This window comes from Podarcis gaigeae (genome assembly GCF_964106915.1).
Source record: "Podarcis gaigeae genome assembly, chromosome: 16".
In the NCBI taxonomy this organism is placed as follows: Eukaryota; Metazoa; Chordata; class Lepidosauria; order Squamata; family Lacertidae; genus Podarcis; species Podarcis gaigeae.
Window position 1 is genome coordinate 17,378,938 of NC_139693.1, and position 25,867 is coordinate 17,404,804.

At 47.8% G+C, this 25,867-nt stretch overlaps 1 protein-coding gene across 13 annotated transcripts in view; it reads right to left on the bottom strand.

Annotated features, from left to right (window-relative positions):
• The window catches only part of PC (pyruvate carboxylase), a 260,561-nt gene that overhangs the window by 152,287 nt on the left and 82,407 nt on the right, over window positions 1–25,867 (bottom strand). For all 13 annotated transcript variants that reach the window (XM_083716620.1, XM_083716617.1, XM_083716613.1 and 10 more), the window contains one exon: window positions 3,059–3,177. In XM_083716620.1, coding sequence (XP_083572746.1) covers window positions 3,059–3,177 — 119 coding nt within the window. The remainder of the gene's footprint in view (window positions 1–3,058; window positions 3,178–25,867) is intronic.

Consider the following 25,867-nt stretch of genomic DNA (forward strand, 5'->3'; position numbering starts at 1 on the left):
CTCACAGGGGGGATTTGAAGGCTGGCTGCTTTCCAGAAGGGCCTTGCGCAGCTGTGCACACCTAAAGCTATAGAATGTGCAATCAAGCACACGATTTAGCTCCTTGAGAAACTCAAGCTTCCGTTTTTAAGCTTCTAGTCCTCATTGCCAAGAAGATACCCTTGAAAGTGGGTGGGTTACGCCTGGTGATATTTCTGGGGCTGGATGGGAATACGGTTTCCCAGTGACTGGGGGTGATGCTCCCCTACTTTCCTCAGCTCTGTCCTATTTGACTTCCAAAACCAGGAATAATGCAAAGTGTTCAATTTGCACCATTTATACTGGCCACAGAACCTAGGCCCTTTTCTCAGTGCAGAATCTGGATTGCTGAGATGCAGAATCAGAGATCATAGAGTTGGAAGGAGACCCTGAGGATCATTTGGTCCAACCTGAATATGAAGCTGTCCCATACGGGGATTGAACCTGCAACCTTGGCATTATCAGCACCACACTCTAACCAACTGAGCTATCCTTTGGATAAGAACTCCAGCAGAGAGAAGATGCTGCCCTGTCCCTATTCCTGCCATCATCATCATCATCATCATCATCATATAAAAATGCAATTATTTATTTTATAAAATGCATTTGCCCCAACACCAAGGTACTTGGATATACAGAACAATAGGTATGCATAACACACATCTAACTGGCATGCACAGTCAAAGGACTGCTCCTGGCCCCGCCCGAGGTTTCCTGCTGCCAGCAACAACTAGCATAGATGAATCAAGTCTTATATCTGTTAGGCATGATAGTCCCAAGAGCAGACTTCAAAGACACAAAGTGAAACTAGAGTGCACTGATTCAGTGGGGTTGGGGGGGGAGATGCATTAAACCAGCTGTGATGTTGTATTGTGTTTTAGTATTTTTGTTGGGAGCCTCCCAGAGTGGCTGGGGAAACCCAGTCATATGGGTGGCATATAAATAATAAATTATAATAAGAATATTATGATTATCCCACTCAGGAATTCCGCTCAGTTGGAATATTGGCAAATGCTCAGCTGCCCTGAGCCCGATCTTGGCTGGGGAGGGCGGGGTATAAATAATTTTTAAAAAATTATTATTATTATTGGTCCCACTTCTTGGGACCCTCCCCACCACTCAGATATTGGGAGTGACTCCTTGAAAATCCAAAAAGCCTTAATGCTGGAGAGCGTCTGTTGGCTTTCATTTTGGCAAGTACTCCAGATTACATTATTTTGTTGTTGTTGTTGTTGTAGTAGTGTTTAAATTGTTGGAAAAGTAATAAATATTTTTTTAAAAAAAAATTCTGCGTCAAAGAAAGTGTAATTCTGCAATCTCAATGAATTTTATAAACATGCTTGATTTCTCAATTTGCCTAGCTTTTCAATCTTTCTCTACCTCACTGGGGTACGATTTATCTGACTTTTAGTTGCCATGGGGAGCGGCAAGGAACCCCTCCCCACCTGCAAGGAAACCTGTGTCCAAGACATTTTGCTGCCTGAGGCAAATCAGAAAATGGCTCCTCCCACCACCATGTATCCCTCCTACAAAACAAACAAAATAACAGGATTTTATGTCCTATGAACCCTCACCGATGCTGCTTGAGCCATAGGACTGGGTGAGGGCAATGGTGGAGCCTGCACTCAGTCACCAAGACATGTGCATATCCAGCAGCCTCTGCTGTAATTCCACGTTGCCCATCTGGCTTCCCCTAGCCCTGGCAGCAGCCAGCCAGAGTGAGGCACTATTTTGTGCCACCCAGAAACATTGCACAAGAATGCCATTTGCACAAGCACATGGCAGGGAGAAGGAAGAAAAGCCAAGAGTGTCCTACAGCACATGCTCGGTTTATTTGAAGTTCAGGAGAACACACCAGCAGCTCCACACACCCCTGCACCGGGAGCAAGAGGTTGTAGGAAGCAGAGCTAGATCTACCACTAGGCAAAAGGAGCCAGGGAAATCAGGTGTGGGGTTGTTTAGCGACTGCTTTTGGAGTGCCAGACTGCCTCTCCATCAAGATAAGCAAACTAGGACCCTGAGCCAAATCTGCCACCCCTCCCATTCTGCCGCTGAAGCACCTACCTCACCGTGTCTCATTATAGAGCTGGCCCTGTATGGAGGCCTCTTTAGATATCTGGCTCATTTGGATGAGCCAAATTGCCTGAGCCCTTGACCTCCAATCTTCTTCATCTGTGCATCCTGCCGCCAGCAGGATGCTCTCCCTGTCTCTGGAAACACGAGAATCCTTGGACCGTTTTGCAGCGCTCACGATCATAGCTATCCAAATCCACCTGAATCAACCCAGGCGCTTCATCCCACTAATAACCAGAGCCATATTTCACATTTGTTGTACGTGTCCGGCGTTGTCAAGAATCCGCTGCACCATTAACTCCGCTGGAAACAAACCGCTACTCAGGCCCCCTGGATTTCCCAATACGTGCCTAATTGATAATGACAGCAATAACGACCTAACATTTATTACCAAGCACGGCATGACAAGACTGTAAAAACATGCTAATATTTGCAAGGCCATCCAGGTTGGGCTGTAACTGTTTTGGCAGCCGACACTGGGGGAAAACTGCAGCGGCAACAAACACCCTCTCCCCCAGGCAAAGCAGCAAACCTGCAGCAATTTCTAAAGAGGGGGAAACCAATATGGAGGGATGGAGGATAATGCATAGTCAGCTCATACTACTTTGTGAAGGAGACTCAAGGCCACCATTCCCCAGCCTGGTGCCCTCCAGATATTTTGCAGTCCAATTCCCATCAGCCCCAGAATCAAATAACCGTGCTGGCTGGGGCTGGTGGGATTTGTAGTCTCAAATGGCTATGCTGGCCAATGAGATTTGGTGGTTCTCCAGATAACACAGACCCTTCTTTTTCTCCCCCCTACTTTCAGCCCCGCACCTCATCTCCTAATTCCAGTTCTTCCTGATTCTTCCAGTGCGTTCCTTACTGGCACAGCCTCGTCCTGGCCTTCTGGGTCTCTTGGTCACCCCAGAGTGTGACGGAATGTTGGGCGCCTGTTTGCATCAGCCCATCAGGGAGCGTCACTTACTCTGTGATTTCTTCAGTCACTGTGTGCTCCACTTGAAGCCGGGAGTTGACCTCAATGAAGTAATGCTTGCCTTGCTTGTCCACCAGAAACTCCACCGTGCCAGCATTCTCATATCCCACCTGCAAGAGGAAAGCAGCAGGTTGACTCCAGGATGAACGTATTTTATTTGGTTCATGAAATGTATACACCACTTGATTGTAAAAGCAAAAACAAAACAAAAAAACCCACTCATGGCAGTTTGCAAAAAGAGGAAAAACAAGAAACAAATTAAAACACGCATCAACATTCTACATTACCTGGATAGGTTGGTCAAAACAAAAATGTTTTTTGCAGGTGCCAAAAAATAATACAGTGGAGGTGTTTGCCTGATATCAAAAGGCAAGGGGTTCTAAAGGGTAGGGGCTGCCACACTCAAAGATCAGTTTCCTACAAATGTGGAATGGCTATGCATACAGAAGTCCAGAGGCCTCACACAAGCCAACAAAGGCTCTGAAATTCAGTGATCACTTAAGACAGAATAGACCAGTATTTGCTAACTTGGTGCCCCTCAGATGGTTTGGACTTCCACTCCCATGAGCCAAAGCCAAAACAGTTCTTCCCAAAGCTGGAGAAGCGGGTGGGATGTAACAGGGCTACAGTGATATATTCACAGCACTAACCCTGACACAGGTAACAATAGGGACCTCAATTCTGGGTAGAAACTAAGTCTTGTATGCAGAAGGTCTCAGGTTCAATCACTGATTCTCCAGGATCTGGGATGGACAAAATTGCCTGCCTAATTCACTGAAGACTGCATTATTGGACAACTCTACAGACTCACACCTGGCATTGTTCTAAGGAACCAAACGATCAGTGCAGTTTTGAAATCAGCTTTGAAAGATCTTGTCTGCCATCTTAATCCAACATGGTGCCCAAGTGTATCCAAGCACAGATGAAAGGCTGCTCCTTGATGTAAGGAACTGTCATGGCACATTTGGTTGCAAGTTCTTAAGAGGTGTCAAAATGCAATATGAACTAACAACTTTCAGAAATGATTTAAATACTGGGCTAAGTGGGTCAACATCAACAATCTGATTCAATAAAAGGCAGCTTCATGCACTGGTTTGTCAGAGCCACCAGTGGTGTGGTGTAGTGGTTAGAGCATCGAATTAGGACCTGGCTGGCCAGGGTTCAAATCCCCACTCAATCATCATGAAGCTCTCTGGGTGACCTTGGAGCAGTCACTGCCTCTCAGCCTAACCTGCCTCGCAGGGTTGTTGTGGGGATTAAAGGATGAGGGGGAGAACCCTGTATCCTACTTTGAGCTCCTTGGGGAAAAGGTAGGATATAAACACAGTAAATAATAATAATAATAATAATACCCTCCTGATTACTAGGATATGCCCTGTGTCCTAAATATCTTCTTGTATTACAATACAATTATAAATGCATAGATTTTGAGTGCACAGGGCACTAGAAGATGAATCTGGTTTATATGGGGGGTAGCTTTCAAGACACTTGGGAGACCTTTTTGGCACTTTCAAAAGCAGAGCCCTATCATCTGGAGTTAATGTGGTTTCTGCTGCAGGATCGAAAGAAGAGTAGTGTTAAGTGTTGTATTAGTCACATGGGTCACAATGAAGCATGCAAACAGAGTGGTCTTTTATTAATCAGCATTTTCTCTCCCCCACCCCATGCCACAATTTGTATGTTCTTGGCACAGAATCGGAAGGAAGATGAGACGGCTGAAGTCAAGTGGCTGCCTCGCTTTCGTTCCAGCTACAGATCACAGCCGAAGTCTGGCTTACAGAAACAGACGTAAGTATCATAAAATGCACAGCCACACGTCGTCAAAACAATTCACGGCACGAACTGCTGAGAAATACTTTTGGCAAGCAAACGCCACTGCAAAGGCAAACAGTGCGACTTTTCCCCAGTTATATTTCTCTCTCTCTCTTTCTGCTGGCAAAAACACATTTTCTTTTTTCTGCTGAGCGATCAGAAAACAATGTCGGAGAGAAGACATTCCAAATATTTCCTCCCCAGTTTCTGATGAGAACTACTCATCAGATAGCTATGCAAATCTTCAACCACCTAACTTGGCACATGTGTGAATGTTCATAAGATTTATTCATCTGACAGCCATCCAAAGCACAAGGCAAAACCCTGGAAACAGCTTTCCCCAAGCTGGTGCCCTTCACTTGTTCACTGATTTATTAGAATACCTGTATATTGCAATTTCATTAAAATAAAAATAAAAGCTGTTTACAACAATTATACTAAGACAATAAAAATGACATTGTTGTTTTAAACAGATCACCAGCTAACTATTACAGAAAGCGCTTACCTTGATTGTCTGCATATGCCTGGTGGCATAATAAAGTTTTCAGCAAAGGTTTGAAGGTTAATATGGAAGGTGTCTGCTGATCCTCTGTTGGAAGAGCATTCCACAGGGCTGGGCTAATGTTTGGGACTCCAGTTCCCACCAGCCTCAGCCAGCGCAGCCGTGTTGGCCAGGGGAAGTGCCTGTCATAACCTAAATGGCCGTGCTTACTGGGGCTGATGGGAGTTATGGTCCCAAACATCTGTGGGTCACCAAGTTGGGGAAAGGGTGCCCTAGGAGGTCTCAGGGCTCTTTGGATTACAGTGGCTTTTCAAACTGGCTTATGGTGATCCCTGTGGCTCTTCAGAAGACATTCCAGGGTTCCCTGACGAGAAGATCCAACATGACAGACCAACTGCCCATAAGGACAGCTGGCTTCTCTTGTGGTTCATCCTGGTGGCGCTAAGAGTGCCAGGTGTGCCCTAGGCCAGCCATCCTCAATCTCTTCATGCTCAGGACCAACCTGACTATGCAGGCTGGGGCTGATAGGAGGGAGCCCAAAGGATCTGTGGAGTGCTTCATTGCTGAAATTCACTCTCTTCTCTGCAGGTAATCTTGGGAAATGAACCTCTTGGGAAATGAACACAGTGCGGCTCTTGGTCAAAGAGGACTGTGAAAACTCACAGGCCAGGCCAACAGCCTGCCTGAAGCATAGGGAGGTACAGTGGTACCTTGGTTCTTAAACGCCTTGGTACTCAAACAACTTGGAACCCAAATGCTGCAAACCGAAAGTAAGTGTTCCAGTTTGCGAACCTTTTTCAGAAGCGGAATGTGCTCCATTTTGAGTGTTATGCTTCCGATCTGAGTGCCACACTTCCGTTTTGAGTGTTACACTGAGGTCTGTCTGTTTTTGCTATTTATTTTGCGTTTTTGCGGCTTTTTTGTTTTGAGAAGAACAGCTTCCTACCCACTTTCTCCACAGGAACATGTACAGCACACATCCCCTCTTATTGGACTTTACTCCCCAAACTAAGAAGTCACAAATGCTGTAAACTTTCCTCATAGGGGGCTTGCCCTAGCCCTTTCCTCATTTCTGAACTCTACAGTTACTTTTCTGAGCGACCAGAACTGTACACAGTACAGTGGTGCCTCGCAAGACGAAATTAATTCGTTCCGCAAGTTTTTTCGTCTTGCGAGTTTTTCGTCTTGCGAAGCACGGTTTCCCATAGGAATGCATTAAAAATCAATTAATGCGTTCCTATGGAAACCGCCTTCAGACCAGGTCCGGGACAGTCTGTCCCCCGACCTCTTCTGAAGGCTGGGGGGGGGGGACAAGGGCTTTTCTTCCCACCCCCAGCATTTTAAAAAACCCCGGGACAGCATTTTTAAAAACCCCAGGACGTCCGCTGTCCCAGGTCTTCTGAAGGCGGGCAGGGGGCGAAAGTCTTTGCTCCCCTCCGCCTGCCTTCAAAAGCCGTCTGCTCTCCCGGGAAGGCAGGCAGGCGGGGGGAGCAAAGACTTTTGCCCCCCACCAGCCTTCAGAAGAGGTCCTGCCTTCAAAAGCCGTCCGGGATAGCGGGAAGTGCTTCCCTGCTATCCCGGACTGCTTTTAAAATGCTGGCGGTGGGGAGCAAAGCCTTTCGGCCCCCGCCGGCCTTCCTGGACCTCTTCTGAAGGCCGGAGGGGGGGAAAGGCTTTGCTCCCCACTGCCAGCATTTAAAAGAGGTCCCCGGAGATTTCCCTATGGGCTTTCTTCTTGCGAAGCAAGCCCATAGGGAAATTCGTCTTGCAAAGTGCCTCAAAAAACGGAAAACCCTTTCGTCTTGCGGGTTTTTCGTCTTGCGAGGCATTCGTCTTGCGGGGCACCACTGTACTCCATGTGTGGCTGCACAATAGATTTGTATTTTTAAAATATAAATGTTTATTAGTTTTCCAATATTTGCACCACAGATTTGTAAAACTGCATGATGATATTGGCAGGTTTGGTCTGCCGATCCGTTTCCTAATGACTCCCAGCAAGTAATTTGTTCAGTTTTCCTACACGCAGCTGCTGCAAGCCAGGGTCCTCTGGCAGAGGAGAAGTCATGAGTCCTGAAGAGGCACTGTGGTAGAGTTGATCAGATCAGGATGTGGGTGGCAGTAGGTACTTGTTGATGACCTCTGGCACAGAGATTAGGGACAGGGCCTCATGCCAGGAGTCACATCCAAGGGAGGGTCCCAGCAGCGTAGCCTCCAAGCACTCCATTCTGCCCCTTCTTGTGTCATTCAGGTGCACTGCGCCTCCTTCACTTCCAGCTCCCATGCCAGCTTCACCGCTGATCCTGGCAGCCCTCTGACATCAACGGAACATGCCCCGAGCCCACCTTCTCAGGAGCAGTCTGCTGCTCAGTATGGTTCGTAGCCACCACTGTTGCCTCCTCCGTCATCCCAGTTCTAGAGACACCAGAGCAGGAGCTGAAAGACAGCTCAGGCCCAGTCCTCCAGAAGCAGTTCCCATTTGACTGTCCAGCCTAAAGGACACCCTGCTTGCCTTGTTGAAATTGTGCACACCCCATTCCCACATAAGGGGACCCACAGGGACATGTCACTTCTTGGATCAATAGCTTAGACCAGGGTTCAGCAAACTTTTTCAGCAGGGGGCCGGTCCACTGTCCCTCAGACCTTGTGGGGGGCTGGACTATATTTTTTTGGCGGGGGGGGGGGTGAACAAATTCCTATGCCCCACAAATAACCCAGAGATGCATTTTAAATAAAAGGACACATTCTACTCATGTAAAAACATGCTGATTCCCAGACCGTCCGTGGGCCGGACTTAGAAGGTGATTGGGCCGGATCTGGCCCCCGGACCTTAGTTTGCCTACCCATGGCTTATACAGCCACACCACCTGCATTGCTTCTGAATCTCTTTCTGTACCGTACTGATGTCAGCAATAAAGAGTTTGGCAGAAACCGAGTCCTCCAAACTTGAGTTCTTCATCCTTCACTGAGAGCTGCGGCAGGAGCAGGAGAGGGCCCAGTTCTCCCAGAAGCAAGAAGCCCAGATGCTGCCAGGGCAGGGAGTCCCACTTTCGTCAACTTTTGCTCCCCTCACGTTGGAGGCCACAGAAACCCAGGGAACCAAGGCCAAGTGCTAGTGATTTATTTCTCCTGTCTGAGTAGTCAAGTAATTAAAGATTCAAGGTTTTCTTCCCAGGGATAGATTGCTCTCCTCTGGAGCGAGCGCAGCTGAACGCACGGACGGCGATGGCGGGGTAACGGAAGCTGAAGCAGTTTTCGCAAACGGAGGGCGGGGGAGACGGGAAGGATAATTCCCGAGTACTAGCCCCACGTTCATCCTTTATGCCTGGCAAGATGCAGCAAGCTGAGGATGGCGCCCCTCTCCCTCGCCTCGGTCCCTTCAGTAAATACCGAGGCGCCAGGCTACGCACCATTAAACCCACAGACCAGAGCGATCTGCTGTCAGATCAAATATTTAGCAGAGAGGCTCAGGGAACGCACGCAGAATCCACACACAAGGATGAGCAAGAGGCGAAGGGCATCGAAAAGGTAGGGACGCTGTGGCAACAGCCTGGCCTGAACAGAGAGGAGAGCTGAAAAAGCCCAAATTAGGAATCTGTGCAACCCTTTCCCATATAGTTTTGCTGGCACATCAGTCCCACCATCCTTACAGCAGCCCCACAAGGGCAGGCCACTATGATTTAATTTATTTAGTGGACTTTTATGCTACTTTATAGGAGAGCAGTGTTGCAAGGCAGTAAACATAGCATACAGTAACAGTACTAAACACTTTTGAGGCATACCAGCACCTGAAACTTAGAAAATGCAATAAAACAGTCAACCTAGCACAACAATAGAAGTCAGTGTAAGCAGAACAAAGCAGGAGTGCCCCATCAGAAATCTACTCCTTTTGTGTGGCAGAGAACAGGCCTATCTTCAGCGTCCACTTGGAAACTTGCTGGGACAGACTTGTTGGGACTTTTGGGTCATCTAGCTAGGAAGGAGGAGGAGGAGGAGGAGGAGGAGGAGGAGAAGGAGGAGTTTGGATTTGATATCCCGCCTTTCACTCCCCTTAAGGAGTCTCAAAATGGCTAACATTCTCCTTTCCCTTCCTCCCCCACAACAAACACTCTGTGAGGTGAGTGGGGCTGAGAGACTTCAAAGAAGTGTGAGTAGCCCAAGGTCACCCAGCAGCTGCATGTGGAGGAGCGGGGAAGCGAACCCGGTTCACCAGATTATGAGGCCACCGCTGATGTGTGTCCTGTGCTGATTGACTGGGAACGTGGCAGTTAGAACAGGTGTGTTTGAGGGAAAGTGGCAGTTAGATATTGGAGAGCGAAGGAGAAGAGTAGCTGGTGTGGGTGCTGAGGAGTAGGGGATGGGAGAGGATTAGGGTCTGCATTAGGACTAGACTCATAAGCACATGCTATGAAATACAAAGTACCCAAACCCTGTTATTGAAAGCAAACATATACTATATTCAGCCGTTAATATAATAATACAGATTTGTTCGAAGCACGTCTCATCTTTGGCCAAGCTATCAAGGCTGTGACAAAGTTGGTCAGATAAAGCAGCATCTATAGGGTGGCAGCAGAATATAAGCAGTAGACAGCTGGCGGCAGCAATGTTTCTGAATGCCAGTTGCTAGAAACCACAGCAGGGGAGAGAACTCTTGTGCTTCAATCTTGCTAGCAAGTTTCCCAGAAGAGGAATCTGGTTGGCCACTGTGAGAAGAGGATCTCTGACTAGATGGGCCATGGACCTGATCCAAGAGGTGCTGGAACTCACCATGAATGCCCCTTTGTTCTCTTATAATGGCAATGGCACTCATCTGAGAGATGCCGGAACTCAGTTCCAGTGAGTTCCAAGCAAAAGGGGATTGGTGATCTGAATTAAAGGACACTCTTGCTCCTAAACTGGTGCGCTTGGGCACAGGAGGGTGTGACAGGCCTCCAAGAAGCATCTGGTTGGCCACTGCGCAAAGCTGGACTCCGATGGATCTTTGGTCTGATCCTGTAAGGCTCTCTTACATTCAGGCCAGCAAAGATCTTTTGCCAGCTGAGAAACTCCAGGCCATCTTGACTGGAGACATAAGTGCAGGGATGACCTTGAAGAGACAGCTTTGGAGATGACAGGGGAGCAGAGAAGGTGCGAGAGGATTTGGATGAAAAGCGCTTAAAGCCCAGGACACACACAAATTTCGCTGCAGTTCTGACCCTGAGCTTACTAATTAAGATAGATAGAAAGGTCCTGAGCCTGCGAGTTTAGAGGAGTCTGGGGGGAGAGCAGGAGCAGGAGGAGGAGGAGGCGAAGGATGGGGATGGCTAGAAGGTTTCTGTAATCCTCTTCCAAGAGAGTTCGATTTCTGGATCAGAATTAAAAGCAGAAGAGAGGGAGAATATGGATTAACTGTGTATTTAAATCTCAGTCAGGGAGCCAGGCCGCCTAGCCAGACAACCATAAAGAGAATAATGAAGCGTGGAAGTCATTACTGATGTTTTAGCTAAGGAGCAACTGGCGGGTCCTGAATTTTAACAGCTGCAGGCAGCACCTGTGAGGGGAGGGAGCAGGATGGTGTGGGGGCAGTGAAAGCTATGCCTCCCAAAGAACCCGCAGGCACAAGAAGGAATTAGCCCTGGGCGCAAATAGAGGAGAGGCTACTTGCACAGCGGAAATTGGTACATCACAAATACCGCCATCCTTCTTTTAATTTTTTTAAAGCAGGTTTCCAGACTTCATGGCTACATAGATAGGGCTAGAAATTTCTGGGCAACAGGTGGTGAAAGCTCAGAGGCTGGGCAGAGGAAAGAACATGTTTCTCTGGAGAGAAAGCAGGTACTCCAGCACCTGCCTCCTGCCTCCAGAACCCCCTGCCCCCTTGAGTGAGAAGGTTCAAGGTTCTTGTATTGATTTACAAAGCCCTGAACAATTTGGGTCCAGGATACCTCATGGACTGCCTGAACCATTATATTCACTGAGATCCTCTCCCGGAGCATATTGGGTCGTTCCCCGAGTTGGTGAGGCTCGCTTGACAAACAATGAGAAATTGAGCCTTTAGTGTCATCAGCCCATTCCTGTGGAACACTTTGCCACTAGAGATTCGGGCAGGTGCCTTCTGTCCCACCTTTAAAATGCCTGCTGAAATCTTTTCTATTCCACAAGGCCTTTGCAGGCAATTAAGAGTACATCCCTCACAATCATAGAACTGTAAAGTTGGAAGGGACTATCTCCTGCAATGCAGGAATCTTTTACCCAACATGGGGCTCAAACGCATGATCCTGAGATTAAGAGTCTCATGCTCTACTGACTGAACTATGCTCTACTGATGTTTGTTTTTAATCTCTTTTTGATTTTAACTTTTTTAAAAAAACAACAAAACTTTTTATGATGTTATCATCTGGCTTTATGTTTTATACTGTTGTAAACTGCTATGATATATTTTTGATACAGTTGGTATATAAATATTTTTTATGAATAAATAATAAAATAAATAAGATCCCTGTGCATAATACAAAACAGAGGCTGAGACACACAGTCCTGCCAGATGTGCATAATGCATCCAATCTGCTGGCATGATCCCTCCTTAGGGAAGGTGATTGGCAGCTTCCCGCTACGAGGCTGTCTGGGGTTAGGTTGGCAGAGCTGAAACTGGATTTTTCCTACCCACCCACCCCTTTAAAACTGCATCCAAAGCTGCCAAAGGTGCCTGCCTTAGCCCAACGGGTAGAGATGATGAGAGGTGGCTCAACTGGAAGCAAATACAAACACTCTGTATTTACTAGTGTATTTTGTACTGTTGGATAGATCCCCTGACTGGTGTTAAGCCAGTCCTGGTTGAGGTCACACTCCCCTGAAAGGAGCAGGTTCACAGTTTGGCGATACTCCTGGATTCCTTACATTGGCAAGGAATGTCTGCTGCCAGCTTTCTTTGGTAGCCCTGCTGAACATAAGCAGAGCCTGCTGGATCAGGCCAATGACCCAGCAAGTATTACTTGCTTCCAACTCTGGAGGCAGAGCACAGCCATCATGGCTAGTAGCCACTGATAGCCTTCTCTTCCATGAATTTGTCCAATCCTCTTTTAAAGCATCTAGGTTGGTGGCCATCATTGCTTCTCTATCTGAATGTGCATAGACCTTGTCTATGCACTCTGCTAAGCTTGAGGTTAGATTACTGCTATGCATTAGATGTGGGGCTGCCTTTGAAGAAGGTTCAGAAACTGAAGCTGGTGCAGAGTTCAGTGGCCAGATCGCAGACTAGGACCTCACATGTTTCTGATCATTGGAAATCATTCTCCAAAATTCCACGCAACAATGAGGACCAGCGGCTTGGGTTTTGCACTTCAGTCAGCAGTAAGGACAGGAGGAAAATGTACAAGAACTCGGGAGGTACCAGTTGCCATGTGAAAATCGAAATGAGGAGTACTGAATGTATGATGCCAACTTCAGAAGCAGCCTACTGATGGCAACCCTTCCAAGATATCCTTCTACAACCTCCCTTGAGCAAACCTGCAACAGCAGAGTTATTCTTCCTCCCTGCCAAACCTGCAACAGCAGAGTTATTCTTCCTCCCTGCCAAAACCAAGAGGAATAAATTGCTTGGGGGGGTCGCAACCTACCACCCCCAGATGGCACCAAACCACGTCTATTCCCACTCTGCTGAGTCGCAAAACTCAATTTCCACCCCGGGGATTTAAATGCATGGCGCAGCAACAGTGTAAAAATAGCACCTTAATCTGTTCCTTGGGTGAGTTCGGTCACATCTGACTATAGATGTTCCTTCTGCCTCTTCTTGGAGCTGCTGATGCAGCTCCATGGGAGGGAGTTCGTGTATCAAGCAACCAGTCACCTGAGAATCCGACATGGTCCAGTGGTCCAGAAATTCAGACAAGAAGGACACCTTTGATACTTTTTCAAGGCTGCCAAGAAGTCAAACTTAGGGGCTCTTTTCTTTTCCCAGAGTTGTTGTCATTGAAATCCCACTGAGAGGACAAAGGTACCAACTGCAAGAAAAGGCACCAGCCTCCTAGCTGGACAGATGTAGTTAGGGGACAGGGCTATTGTCTTGAATACCAAGCCTGGACTATAAAGCCCAGACTCAATCCAAGACCCAGGGCTTATCCACATTTTCCAGGAAAACCCAATCTTTAGTGCTGAATCAGAGCAAACATCAATTGGGTTTTCTCCAGGTTGATGTTTGCTCTGATTTAGCACTGAAGAGTGGGTTTTCCAGGGGAAATCAGCAGGGAAGTGGCAAACCCGCCTGACCAATGTCTAGAAAGCAGGGGACAAGCAGTAAACCATTCCGACTCATGCTTTCTAGGCCCAGGACAGGGCCCCAGAAGAGACAGCATGCTCTTCCTGCCACAACTGTAGGGCTGCTGTCCATGGTCCCAAAGCAGCACCTTGGTCACTGTCCAAGGTCCTGAACTGATCTTATCCTCCCATCTTCTCCAGCCTATGGATCTCCATCATCCTTGGGACATCACTTTCCCTTGGTGGTAGACATCACCAAGGATCAGGTCACCACCAAGGTTACAGCATTAGTACATCACTGTACCTTCCAGGAACTCCAACCTAGCGCCACCCCTCTCCTCACCATTGCTGCCTGCTGTGCCCAACTCAGCACAATCTGTTGTGATGGGTAGCCATCAGAGCTGTGACCCTTTTGCTTAGGAGACTGAACCTGGGACTTTCTGAAAGCATGAGCTATTGAGGCAGCCAAATATCACCCATCTGGTCTAATCCAATATCACTACTTTCTGTTCTGATAAGCAGCAGGCCTCCACTATCCCAGGCAAATGTATTTCACAACCCTGCCACCCATGATATTATTATTATTATTATTATTATTATTATTATTATTATTATTATTATTATTTCAGAAAACAGAATGTAAGCCAGGCAGTAAACAGGAAGGGTGGGTAGGGAAAGGAATGTACAATGGGCACTTATGACAACCTTAAGAAGACCAAATCAGAAGCTAACAAATATGATCAGAAACTATCTTGCTTCCATCATACCAGAGACTGTTGAAGTCAGGACATCTGACCAAAACAATTTGCAGACAACTGAAATGTGTTTAAGAGACAAGCCCTGAGTGGCCAGTGAAATAAACAGAAACCAACATTCGACAAAACTGTCTCTTTGTGGGCCACTGTTTGAAGAATGGATTTGTTGTGTTAATTTATCCATTAAGGGCAATTTCCAGGATCTCTGGAAACTCCTTGGTATCAGCTGTGGATTCCAGCTGCCAACAGGCTCCCTAAAAGATGATATTACTATCATCAACATCACCTGCTTGATTGTAAAAAACAACAACACCAAAGTGCTTTACAAAAAGAAGAAAATAAAATTACCTGTAAAATCAGTTTTAAAACCATGAATTAAAACAATTTCAAAAATAATGAACATTAATGATAATCTAAAAACAGATTAAAACACACATCCATATTCTACATGCCTCACACACACACAAATGTTTAGGCACTGAAAAAATAGCTCTATGAAGCGGCCTGCCTGATGTCCAGAGGCAGGGAGTTCCAGAATGTAGGTGCTGCCCCACCTACATAAAAGAAAAATGTCTTACAAATGTGGAACAAGTACAGTATTACAAGGCATCTATAACACTGCCAGTTCTGCAGATCAAAATGGTTGAGTGGGCATATATGGGGTAAGGCGATCGTGCAGGTAAACTGGTCCCAAGTTAAGGGCTTTAGAGAATAATAGCAGCACCTTGAACTTGTCCCAATAGCAAATCAGAAACCAGTGCAGATCTATGAGCAGAGATGTTATTCGCTGACTGGGTCTCACCTGCCAGCAATTATGCTGCAACAACCTGCACTAACTGCAGCTTCCGGATCAGGGACAAGGGAAGCCCCACACAGAGCACCCAGCAGTAATCCAATTCTGAAGGAACCAGTGCATGAACCACTGTGGCCAAGCTTTCCTGGTCCAGCAACAATTGCAGATGTTGCAGATGCTGTAGTTGGTAAAAGGCCCTTCTAGGCACTGAGGTTCCCTCAGGTCTCCATAATATGAAGTGAGAAGAGTAGCATCTTCAGAAACTAACACAGAACCATTCATCATCAGGTGTCATGTAGGGAGCAGAGGGCTGGCACAATACCTCCTCTGGTGCCTGGCGAGTCACTGCCAGTACAGACCCCACAGACATATATATGAAATTAAGACCTTTTTTTGCCCTAATGTGCATGACTTTATGCTTGCTTACACTGAACTGCATTTTACCACTCATTTATCTACTTTGGGGAGATCCTTTAGGATTGTTTTAACCACCATGAACAATTCAGTATCATCAGCAAACTTGGCTGCCTCACTGCGCACCTCAAGCTCAAGATGATTTGCAAACCAGGTTTTTTTTGTGTGTTTTTTTTAAACACTCCAAAATAGCCCTCCAAAACTCCTCTTGCCCCTGGAATCCTGACTGGCAGCTTTAGGTACGTCTGACATTTTCTCACCCACTCCTGAGACGCTGTGCTCCAGCGTTCCTTAAGTGTGGCTTCTTGTTCTGCCTTTAGACGGGGACTTCAACAGAATCAGGCAGCAGCGGCATTCAGCGGGCTGAGTCCTTGCCTCTGTGCGTCTTCATCACTGCTCCGGCAGCTTTGACGCCATTATCGCAGCCTTTCCAGTCTGCTTGGCTGTCCTCGTTTTCCTTTGACGGAAAAGCTCCAAAATAAGCCTTGAGACTCTGCCCTTCTAGCTGTCCCATTTTCTAAGACATTATTTTCTAAGACATTCAGACAGACAGGAAGAGACCGTGGTGGTTAAAAAACATGAAGCATCCCGGTGGAGCTCAAAGCTGTCTGCTCAACTTCCTATCAACATAGGTGGCCAGCCGCAACTCCCAAGATCATTTAAGGGCAAGGCGCTGTTGTTGTTGTTGTCTTAAGGGCTGCATCCCCTCGGGAAAATGTGCTAGAGGTGGGCGAAGCCAATGCCATAGGTGGGCAGAGTAAGGAGTCACAAAGGAGTTTGTGGGAAACAGCCCCTTCTCCCTCTCTCTATCTTCATGTTCTACCACACCCAGCAGGTACGAACAACAGAAGAGCCTTCTGGATCTGGCCAATGGCTCATCCAGTCCAGCATCCTGTTCTCACAATGGCCAACCAGATGCCTCTGCTAGGAATCCTGCATACAGGATTTGAGCTGCTGTGGTTTTCAGCAACTGGTCTTCAGAAGCGTTACTGCCTGTGATCGCAAAGGCAGAGCACACTCCTCCATGAATTTATCTATTCCTCTTTCAAAGCCATCCAAGGTGGTGGTCATCACCGAGTCCAGTGGGAGTGAGTTTCACAGCCTAACTATGCACACTGAATGAAGAAGGGCTTTCTTTAATCTCCCCTGAATGTTGCTTTGTGGAGTGAAGATCACCCTTGACAGGGGTCCAAATTTCTTGCTTTCTTGCAGGGGGACCCCCCCCCCCCCCGCTCCATCCTTTTCAATTCTCTCTCTCTCCGACCTCCCCTCACCTGCACAAAATTAGCCTGAGGGCCAGATGGAGCCCTCAGGCTTTAGCTTTCCCACCTGAGTTCTAAAAGAAGATACTGAAGGCGGAATCTGAAGTTTTCTGCACTCCAATGAGCCCTGGTGAATTGGACTGAAGCCCAGCAGTCTTCAACAGCAGCCAGCCAGGTGCTGCAGGGAAGCCCATAAGCATGGCAGGGAGGCCTGTCGGGTCTTTGGGCTGCTGCCAGCTTGTACTCAAGAGCTATTTGGATGGGGATTCCATTTGGCTCCAGCTCTCAGGCATAGTCCTCGGACTCGAGAATTCCCGGAAGCTTCATTCCAAAAATCAGCATGTATGCAACTCAAGATACAGGCCACACAGTCAACAGTGCAGAAGCATCCCGGCTCTCACTGGAGGATGAAGAACTGCCAAAATGCTCAAAATGGTATGAGGAAGGACCTCAGCTCAGGGGCAGAGCATCCGCTGTGTATGCAGAAGGTCCCCAGTTCAAGCCATGGTAGGGCGAGGAGAATCCAAAATCCTGAGACGCTGCCAATCCATGTAGACAATGCTGAGCTAGATGGACCAATGGTCTGACTCAGGATAAGGCAGATTTCTAGGTTCCAGCATGGTATGGAGCAAAATAGGGTCCAATGGCACAACAGGGTGTTCTTCATGGTGAAGCAAGCTGAGAAGTTGATCCAGCAAGAGACACATTCCCTCGTCTCCCACAGTAAAGGAGCAGGGCAAGCACAACTTCAGTGTGACAATTGAGATGTTTCTTTAGGCAGGGCAAGCCAACGGGAACTTTCTCTGGTGGGCTATGCTGGTGTCTCCAAGTCCGAGGCGACAGAGGAGGCATCAGCAGCAGCAGCTCTGAACCACACTGAGTCCCCCAGGCTTATAAACCAAGTCCCCCAGGCTTATAACTTGTTTTGAACCTTCTTCACAAGTGGAGTTGTCTCTAACAATAGAATATATACATACATTAATTTCTATCTTGTCTCATTATGAGTTACATGTTTTAAAGCCTGGGGAACTTGTAGCGGAGCAAGGGGGAAGTCGTGAAGTAACGCACCCTGCATCTGCAAATAAACAAGGAATCAAACAAGCAAAGCCTTTACCATGTTTTTTTGAGTGCAGTTTTGAATTGTGTGCTATGGTGAATACTGCTTTCTCTACAATAGCGTTTGGGGCATCTAGAAGCAGCAACTGGGCAGGGATGTCTCCTGGTGGGCTACTTGGACCACCCTCCCAGTCAACGGTCTCCTCAATCTCCTTTGACACGTCCTCTCCCTCTGGTGGATCTTGCCAGGACTGCTCCTTCTCATTTGTCACCACAGGAGCCATGACAATGTTGGCCTCACCAGGCTCTTTCATTTTCACCAGAGATGCTGAGAACGGAACCTCAGACCTTCTGCATACAAGGCTTGTTCCCTGCCCAGTTGCTTCACCATCTAAGTCAGACGCTCTCCAGGCGTTCTGGACTACAACTCCCATCAGGCCCAGCCAGCATGGCTGTTTTGGCTGGAGTCGATGGAAGCCAGAGACCTTCTGCCTTCAAGACACAGAAGTGCTTCCTCTCCCCCTCCCCCCACAAAAAAGTGGCAAACCAAATGTCAGTCCTGGATATGTGGGCTTAGCCATGCAGAGCCATGGGATAGTTTGTTGGCAGCCCTGAGAGTGAAAGAGAGAGATTTTGCCAGCTTGCGAGTACCCAAGGGATTGAGAAGGGCCTGGAGAGTGACAGAAAACTGGGAAGCTGAAGACAGGCAGGGTAAAGCAGGCCTGAAAACAAGCTGCAGATTACAGGGGGAAAGGGGGGGGGAATCAAAGGCAAAAGCCCAATTAGGAAAGAAAAGGGCTTTGTCATTGCAAAGGAGCTTCCAGGTCATGCGCCTTCCGGATGTGACTTGGCAAGCCAAAAGGTGGGAGGATGCCTGACAACCCAACTCAAGCTGTTTTTCAAAAGCAAGCCTAAAATGTTAACAATTTGGAGAACACAGATGATGGCTCTCGCTTTAATGCCAAATCTACTTGATTCTCACCACCCCCCACTCTAGAGGACAGGAGAGCCCAAGTGGCATTTGCCTGTATTCATTCCTCGCCAGACAAGCTTCTCCATTTCCTGCCCACTCCACACAACCCCTTTGCCTCCACCATCAGAGACATTCAGATTGCAGCCTCCTTGGCCCGTTCTCTTAGGAAACACTGTATTTATAAGAAATCAATCTCTTAGTGTGGCAGCACCTACAGTCTGGAACTCCCTGCCTACTGACATCAGCCAGGAGCCTTTACTGTACTATTTTCAGTGCCTGCTAAAGACACTTCTGTTTAGACAAGTCCACCTAGATATGTAAGTATGTACAGATATGTAGAATACTGGCATGTGTTTTAATCTGCTTTTACTTTATTGCTGGTTTTATCTTTTGGAAGTTTTAAAAGAGTTGGTATTTACTCCTTTTACTGGTAATGTTATTCTCTTTGTAAACCACCTTGAGGGTCGGTGTGGTTTTTGTTTTATTTAACACAATCAAACAGCATACAAATTGTATGAAACAAATTAAAAATAAATAAAAATGTTGCATGGAGTGCCGTTGTTCTGAGTGCCAGGGTTGGACCTGGCTCACCTTGGGTTCAAAATCCCACTCTAACCTGAAGCTTGCTGGGTCAGAAAAACCCGATATCTGATCCTAGTCATCTCTAGTTAAGAGGGGTCAGGATCTTTCCCAGCTTTGCTCTCAGAGAAACTTTTAACTAGAGACTGCTTTAAATAAGTTCAAGTCTCCAAGGTCAGAGGAATTACATCCCAGAGTGCTGGAAGAAACAGCAGGTGTTATTTCAGAGCCGCTGCCTGAAATCTTTAAGAATCCTTGGGAAACAGATGAGATGCTGCACAACTGGAGACGGGCAAATGTTGTCTTCAAAAGGGGGAGAGGGGAAGCAATCCCAAGATGAAGGGCAGTATATGAAGTAAGTAAATACATAATGATAAATGACAAATTCTGAATACCAGAGGGGAGAGTGCCCTCATGCTCGAATCCTGCATGCTCGTTTCCCACAGGCATCTGGGTTGGGAACTGAGAGAACAGGAATGCTAGACTAGATGGGCCATTGGCCTGATCAAGCAGATTCTACTCATGTTCTTGCAGAGTTTTGTTTTTAAAGATACTGCTTATTGCTTTCTTTTCTATTGTGTGATGCATAGAGATGATTTTTAAATGTTATGTGGTTTAGAAATGCTTTTAAACAAACATGTAAGTGAGGCTGGCCAGGGAACAGACAGTCTGGGAACAGACACACACAAACCACGGATGCTGCCTTGAGCTCTGCTGCAGAATCGGGAGGATTTAAATGCAGCAAATTAAAGAAATAATGCTGTCTTGTCTTTCCCATCCAGCTGTTCTACTTATGCTTCAAGTCTCTTTCTCTCTCCTCCCCCCCCATCCCCACAATCCCCCAAAGAACTATTAGGAGGGAGAGAGAGAGGGAAGGAGGGAGGGAGAGATTACGAAGTGCTATCACCCACAGCGCCAACAGCCTCTAAGTCACTGGGGCAAGCAGCTCCAAGTCGGCTGATCCTGGCAATCATATATATAACACCCTGAAGTTTTTATTAATACAGCCAAGGTTGAGAGGGTTTGTTGCTCCAGGTTTCAGGGGTGCGGTTTGCCCCTCAAGCCAAGGCTGCAGCTCGGTCCATCCCCCCCCTATGCTGCCATTTAAACAAAAATAGGAGGAAGGATGTGTCTTGGGGGAGGGGAGTGGATGGATCTTCCTGCTGGAGCTGTTTAGCAATGCATTTAAGGATACAGGAGCATTGTGAGGGGGGCGGAGAGGCAAGGGAGGAGCTTTGTCTGTCTGAGGAGCAACCACACTGCCCTCTAGTGACCAGCACGCCACAGAGGCACAGTTTTGGGGCCAGGTCAGAGGGATGGGTATCCACAGGTAAATAAACAAGATGTCCAACTGGAAGCAGGTTTAGGGATCAGTCCAACTCCTCCTCAACCCTTTGTGGAATTCTGACCTTGACTCCCCTCATTCTTTCCTGGGCCGGGGGGTTGTTCTACCTTTTAATCTATTCCCACTTTGTAAAGCGACAAGATATGACGGTTCCCTTATTCAACAAGGAGCAAAAGTGGGTGGGGCAATGGATGTGACTCTTGCCATTGTGCAGTGGGCGAACTTTTGGCCATGCCAACGTCAGGTTTCTGCACACATGCACCCCTCCATTGATGCCAAGTGCCAGGCACTGCCCCAGTTCAAAGGTACATTTCAGCCAGGCAAAAGCACCTGACAAAGGCACAGAAAGACTCAGTGGTGGGCATGGCTTGGGTTGGCTGCAGCAACTCTGCCTTAAAGGATGGGGTGGCAGGGCAAGTGTCCAGATCAAGGGACGTAATAGTACCACTCTGTTCTGCCTTTGTCAGACCCCACGTGCAGTCCTGTGTCCACTTCTGGGCAACACAGTTTAAGAAGGATATTGACAAGCTGGAAGGTGTGCAGAGGAGGGTGACTGAGATGATAAAGGGTCTGGAAACCAATCCTTAAGGAGAAAGGTTGAGGGAGTTTAGCGTGGAGAAGAGTGTGAGATGATGGGAAATGGAGCAAGCTTCTTTTCTGCTGCTCCAGAGGGTTGGACCCAAATCAACAAATTCAAACACCAGGAAAAGGAGATTCAGACTAAACATTAGGAAGAACTTTCTGGTGCTAAGAGCTGTTTGACAGTGGAACGGACTCTCTCAGAAGGTGGTAGACTCTCCTTCATTGGAGATTTTGAAACAAAGGTTGGAGGGTTATCTGTCAGGGATTCTTTAGTTGTGGATCCTGCATTGCTGGGGGTTGGACTAGATGACCCTCATGGTCCCTTCCAACTCTACAATTCTTTGATGCTATAGACCCAAGCTACTCGCAGGAATGCCAGTTTGCTTTTCCCAGTCCCGAGGCTCAGGACAGCAACCGTGTGAATTTCTCTGTCTGCCCCACTCTTCAAAAGGAGAGCTCAGCTGGAGTGCCAAGTATTGGGACAACATCTTAGCTTACACCTAGCCAGGAACCTTTTAGAGCTTCAATATAACTGCTGACTTGTGCACCTTGTAAGCCAATCAACATTTGGGCATTGCGGTGAATTCTGTAATAAAGCCTTCGGCCATAATACAGCCGAGAGAGTCCAGGAGCTGCATCTTCAAGCAAGAGCCAGGACAGGAGCAAACCTTGGCAAGGCCCAGCAAAAGTGGTTCCTGAATGCAGCACCTGCCATTTTTTAAATGGGGGTGATGGTTCTACTTCCTTCTTTACATTTAAACCAAAATATCGTTCGGCTGGGAAAGATTTTCCTTAGAAGCCCTGCTGGACGAGACCCAAGCCCCAGTGTTTTGTCTCTGATAGTGGCCAGCCAGATGATCCCAAGAGAACTGCAAGTGCAACATGAAGGCAACACACACAGACACACACACACCTCCTGCAATCCCCTGTTGAGCTACCGCCTTGGGTGCTGCCACTGAGATCCCTTGACTAAACACCCTCCGTGTATGCCTCACCTTCCTGACAACATCTTGCACCAACCATTTGGTGCTGCTAATGGTGAACTGACCTTGAAACACTCTGCTGAGAATCGGTGGACAGGAATGTTCTTCTCCCCCTCCCCCATCCCAATTCCCTTTGTGCTTGGTCTTTAGGGAGAAGAGAGAAAGAGGGAGATTCCTCTCCCTGCTCTCAGCATGCTAGAATTCAGATCACTGATTGCTCCTTCTTCGCACAAAGCAAAGGATGGAATTTCCTTCCTTTGGGAGCTAAAAGCCTTTCAAAATGATGAGACAAATGCACGATGGAGGAGGAAGTCTTCAGCGGCTATTAGCCAACATAGCAAAATGGAATCTATATGTACAGAGAGTGTCTACCTTAGAATACCAAATGCTGGGGGTGAAAGACTGAGGAGGACTCTTTGCCTTTCTGCTCTGATGGGACGATTCCTAGAGCATCTGGCCGGCTGCTGAGACAGGGTGCTGAAAGACTTCTGGAAGAACCTGCCAATCATGCAGAGAATCAGAGCCCACAGCCTCATTTTGACACTCGGCATTAATTTAGGGGCTGGAATAAATGATCATCAAGTCCCATTTCCCAAAAGTTCTTCAGCTGAGTTGACTCAAGCCCTGAACTCTGGCTGCAACAATGGTGCTTCTGCCAACCTGGTTCTCTGCAGAGCTGTCTCCTCCCCCCATCCCAAAAATATGCTGTTACCATACAAAAAAATTGGGGGGGGGGGCAGAAGCAAATAGAAAGCAGCCTTATACTGAGTAACACCATTGGCTCATCTTCCTCAGTACTGTCTACTGTTTAGGCAAGAGTCACTCGCAGCCCTACTTGGGAGATGCCACTGGGGAATGAATCTGAGGCCTTCTGCATTGCCAAGTAGATACTCTGCCACTGAGCTCCAGCTCATCTCCTTAAAAAAGTCCTGCTTCCTGTACAATTCGTTATGCCGGTGTGCTCATTCCCTTAATTGCTCTGTGCCTTCCTGTCGCTTGTCACTGTGCGAGGAGCAGAGCTCTGGGTGGGGAGAGAATTTCTCCATCTTCCCAGATCTCCGGCAAAGATGGCACACACTGTTTGCACACGGTAGGTCAGAAGAGGTAAATAAAACAAAGCACAACTGGGTCCATGCCTGTACACAGGCAGGCAGGCATGAGAAGACACACTTGCAAAGGATGCTGGGAAATAATAATAATAATAATTGCACCTCTGTGCCAGTCAGAAACATGTCAAGGCCAAACACACAAACAAACCTTGCCTTTCTTCAGCCTTTCCTCCCAATAGCTTCACAACAGTGAAGACCCACACACATCCATCTCCCTGCTGTAAAGGGAGATCGGCATGGCCAAGGTCCTTTTAAGCATCTCTTGTTCCAGCAGAGAACATCACTCTCCCTCCCTGAAAGCTGCCACAGATACCTGGCCGGTCCACTTCTAACTTTCCCTTGATATGAACGCAAGAGGCTGCCTTATACTACATCAGACCATTGATCTATTTAGTTCAGTACTGCCGACACGGGGTGGCAGTGGCTCTCCGGGTTTTGGACAGTAGCATTCCTTCTTTTCACTGAAGCCAAAATATTGTTTGGCTGGGAAAGCTTTTCTTTAAGGACACCAGAGCAGTCCTGCTGGGAGAGAACAGTCTGAGGGCTGAGCACACACAGCACTGACACAGGACAGAAACAGGGAGACTTGCTCACATCCCTGGCGTGGAGGGCAAGTTGTAAGGAAACCTGTGGCACAGATTGGGGAGAGGAGTCTACGGCTGCACTTATATCCCCTTTAAGAGCTGCTGAATAGAGAGACTCCCAGGCAGCTTATTGGAGCTCCAAACAGAGGTAGGTGTGTATGTGTGTTACTTTGTTCTGGCATGAGCCACTGAACTCAATTCCCTGTGCTGCCGGTGTCCTAGTCAGGAGAGAGCAGAGGCCAAGTCTTTGCTGGGAAATGGCACCTCCAGGGATGGGGCCATCACTTTGATGGAAAGCTCGGGAGCTCTTCTGCTCCACCTGGGAGGGGGCATGTAAAAAGCTTCTCTCACAGGCACCAGTGATGTTCAGACAGCCGATTAGTTCCATATTCAGGGACTGGTCCAAGCAGAAAAAGCTGGGAGGATGGAACCAATCTCACAGAATTGCAGAGTTGGATATGAACCCAGGGGTCATCTAGTCCAACCCGCTAAATTGAAGGAATCGCAACTGAAGAAGCTGTGACAAAAGGCCTTGCCACCCCTTCTTAAAAGCCCCCAGTGAAGGAGTCCACCACCTTTTGAGGGAGTCTGTCTTTTTCCACCATCCCCTCTTTCTCCTCTGTGAATTACCATAGAGTTGGAGGACCAGACAGGCAATTGTGAACTAGTTAGAAGAGGCAGACCTTCTCTGTTATGGATTATAGGGTGCAGCTGAAAGCCAGCAGATCTGCCATCAGCGATTGGGAGCGAAGGACAGAGGCTAAAATTCCTGAATTCTCTTCCTAGTCTTCTTATCAATGAGGTTCAGTGGTTGCAAAAGAGACCACACATGCCCCTTGTAGAAACAGGGTTCCTGCGGCTCTAGAGATGCAGGCAAGCATCTGTGCACCCAGATCCTGGGAGCCTTTGGGCGCTCAGACTCAAATCCCAGCACAGCACAGCAGGGGCTGGCAGCATGACCAATACGTCACATCTCCTCCTCTCCAACTGTTTGGTAAAATGCATCTTTCAAAACCTATCCATGCATCAACACTGGAATGACACTTCCAAGTTCATGGCTGCAATGCTTTCACAGCAAGGCAAGGCAACGGCTTGGCTTTACCTCCCACAACCCAGGGAGGCCAGAGAGCCCTCCTCCTCCTCTCTCCTCCCCCCTCTTCCCCTCCCCACATCCCCCCAGGGCGGCTGCCAGATTCTCAGCTGCAGGCTTAGCAATTAATCCAGATGGTGCTGGATGGCAGCAGAGTCCCCATCATCCCTCTGCAGATGAGCTGGCCAGCAGCGCAAATGCATGGCCCAGAGGCGGCACCTGGCCAAGAAGCCACTTTAGTTTGTCTCACAAAAGCCCAGGCTGCCAGTCGAGAGCGAGTGATAGCAGGATCCCTCTCCCCCAGGACGCTGGTGCTTGTACACAGTGGCAGGCACCCAAACGCACGAAAGTGTATGGATCTACCTCAGCGGCCCTGCTCTGACCGGCGGCAGCTCTCTGGGGTCTCAGAGGGTCCTCAACCCTGAGACCCTTTTTGACAAGTGAAGCCAGAGATGGTGTCTGGGAGACCTTTCTGTATGCCAAGCATGTCCCTTCCAGTAAGCCCTCTCCCTATTTTTTAGAACAGGGTCAAAATTGGGGCTCTTCTCTCCTCACCATATACTGTCTGGATCAGACTTTTGACAACTGGGTGCCCTCCAGATGTTTTGGACTATGACTTCCACTTGCCTCAGGCAGCACAGCCATTTTGGACTGCTCCTATCAGCCTCGGGCAGCCTGGCCATCTCAGACTACAACTCCCAGCAGTCCCAGGCAGTACATCCATAGGATGCT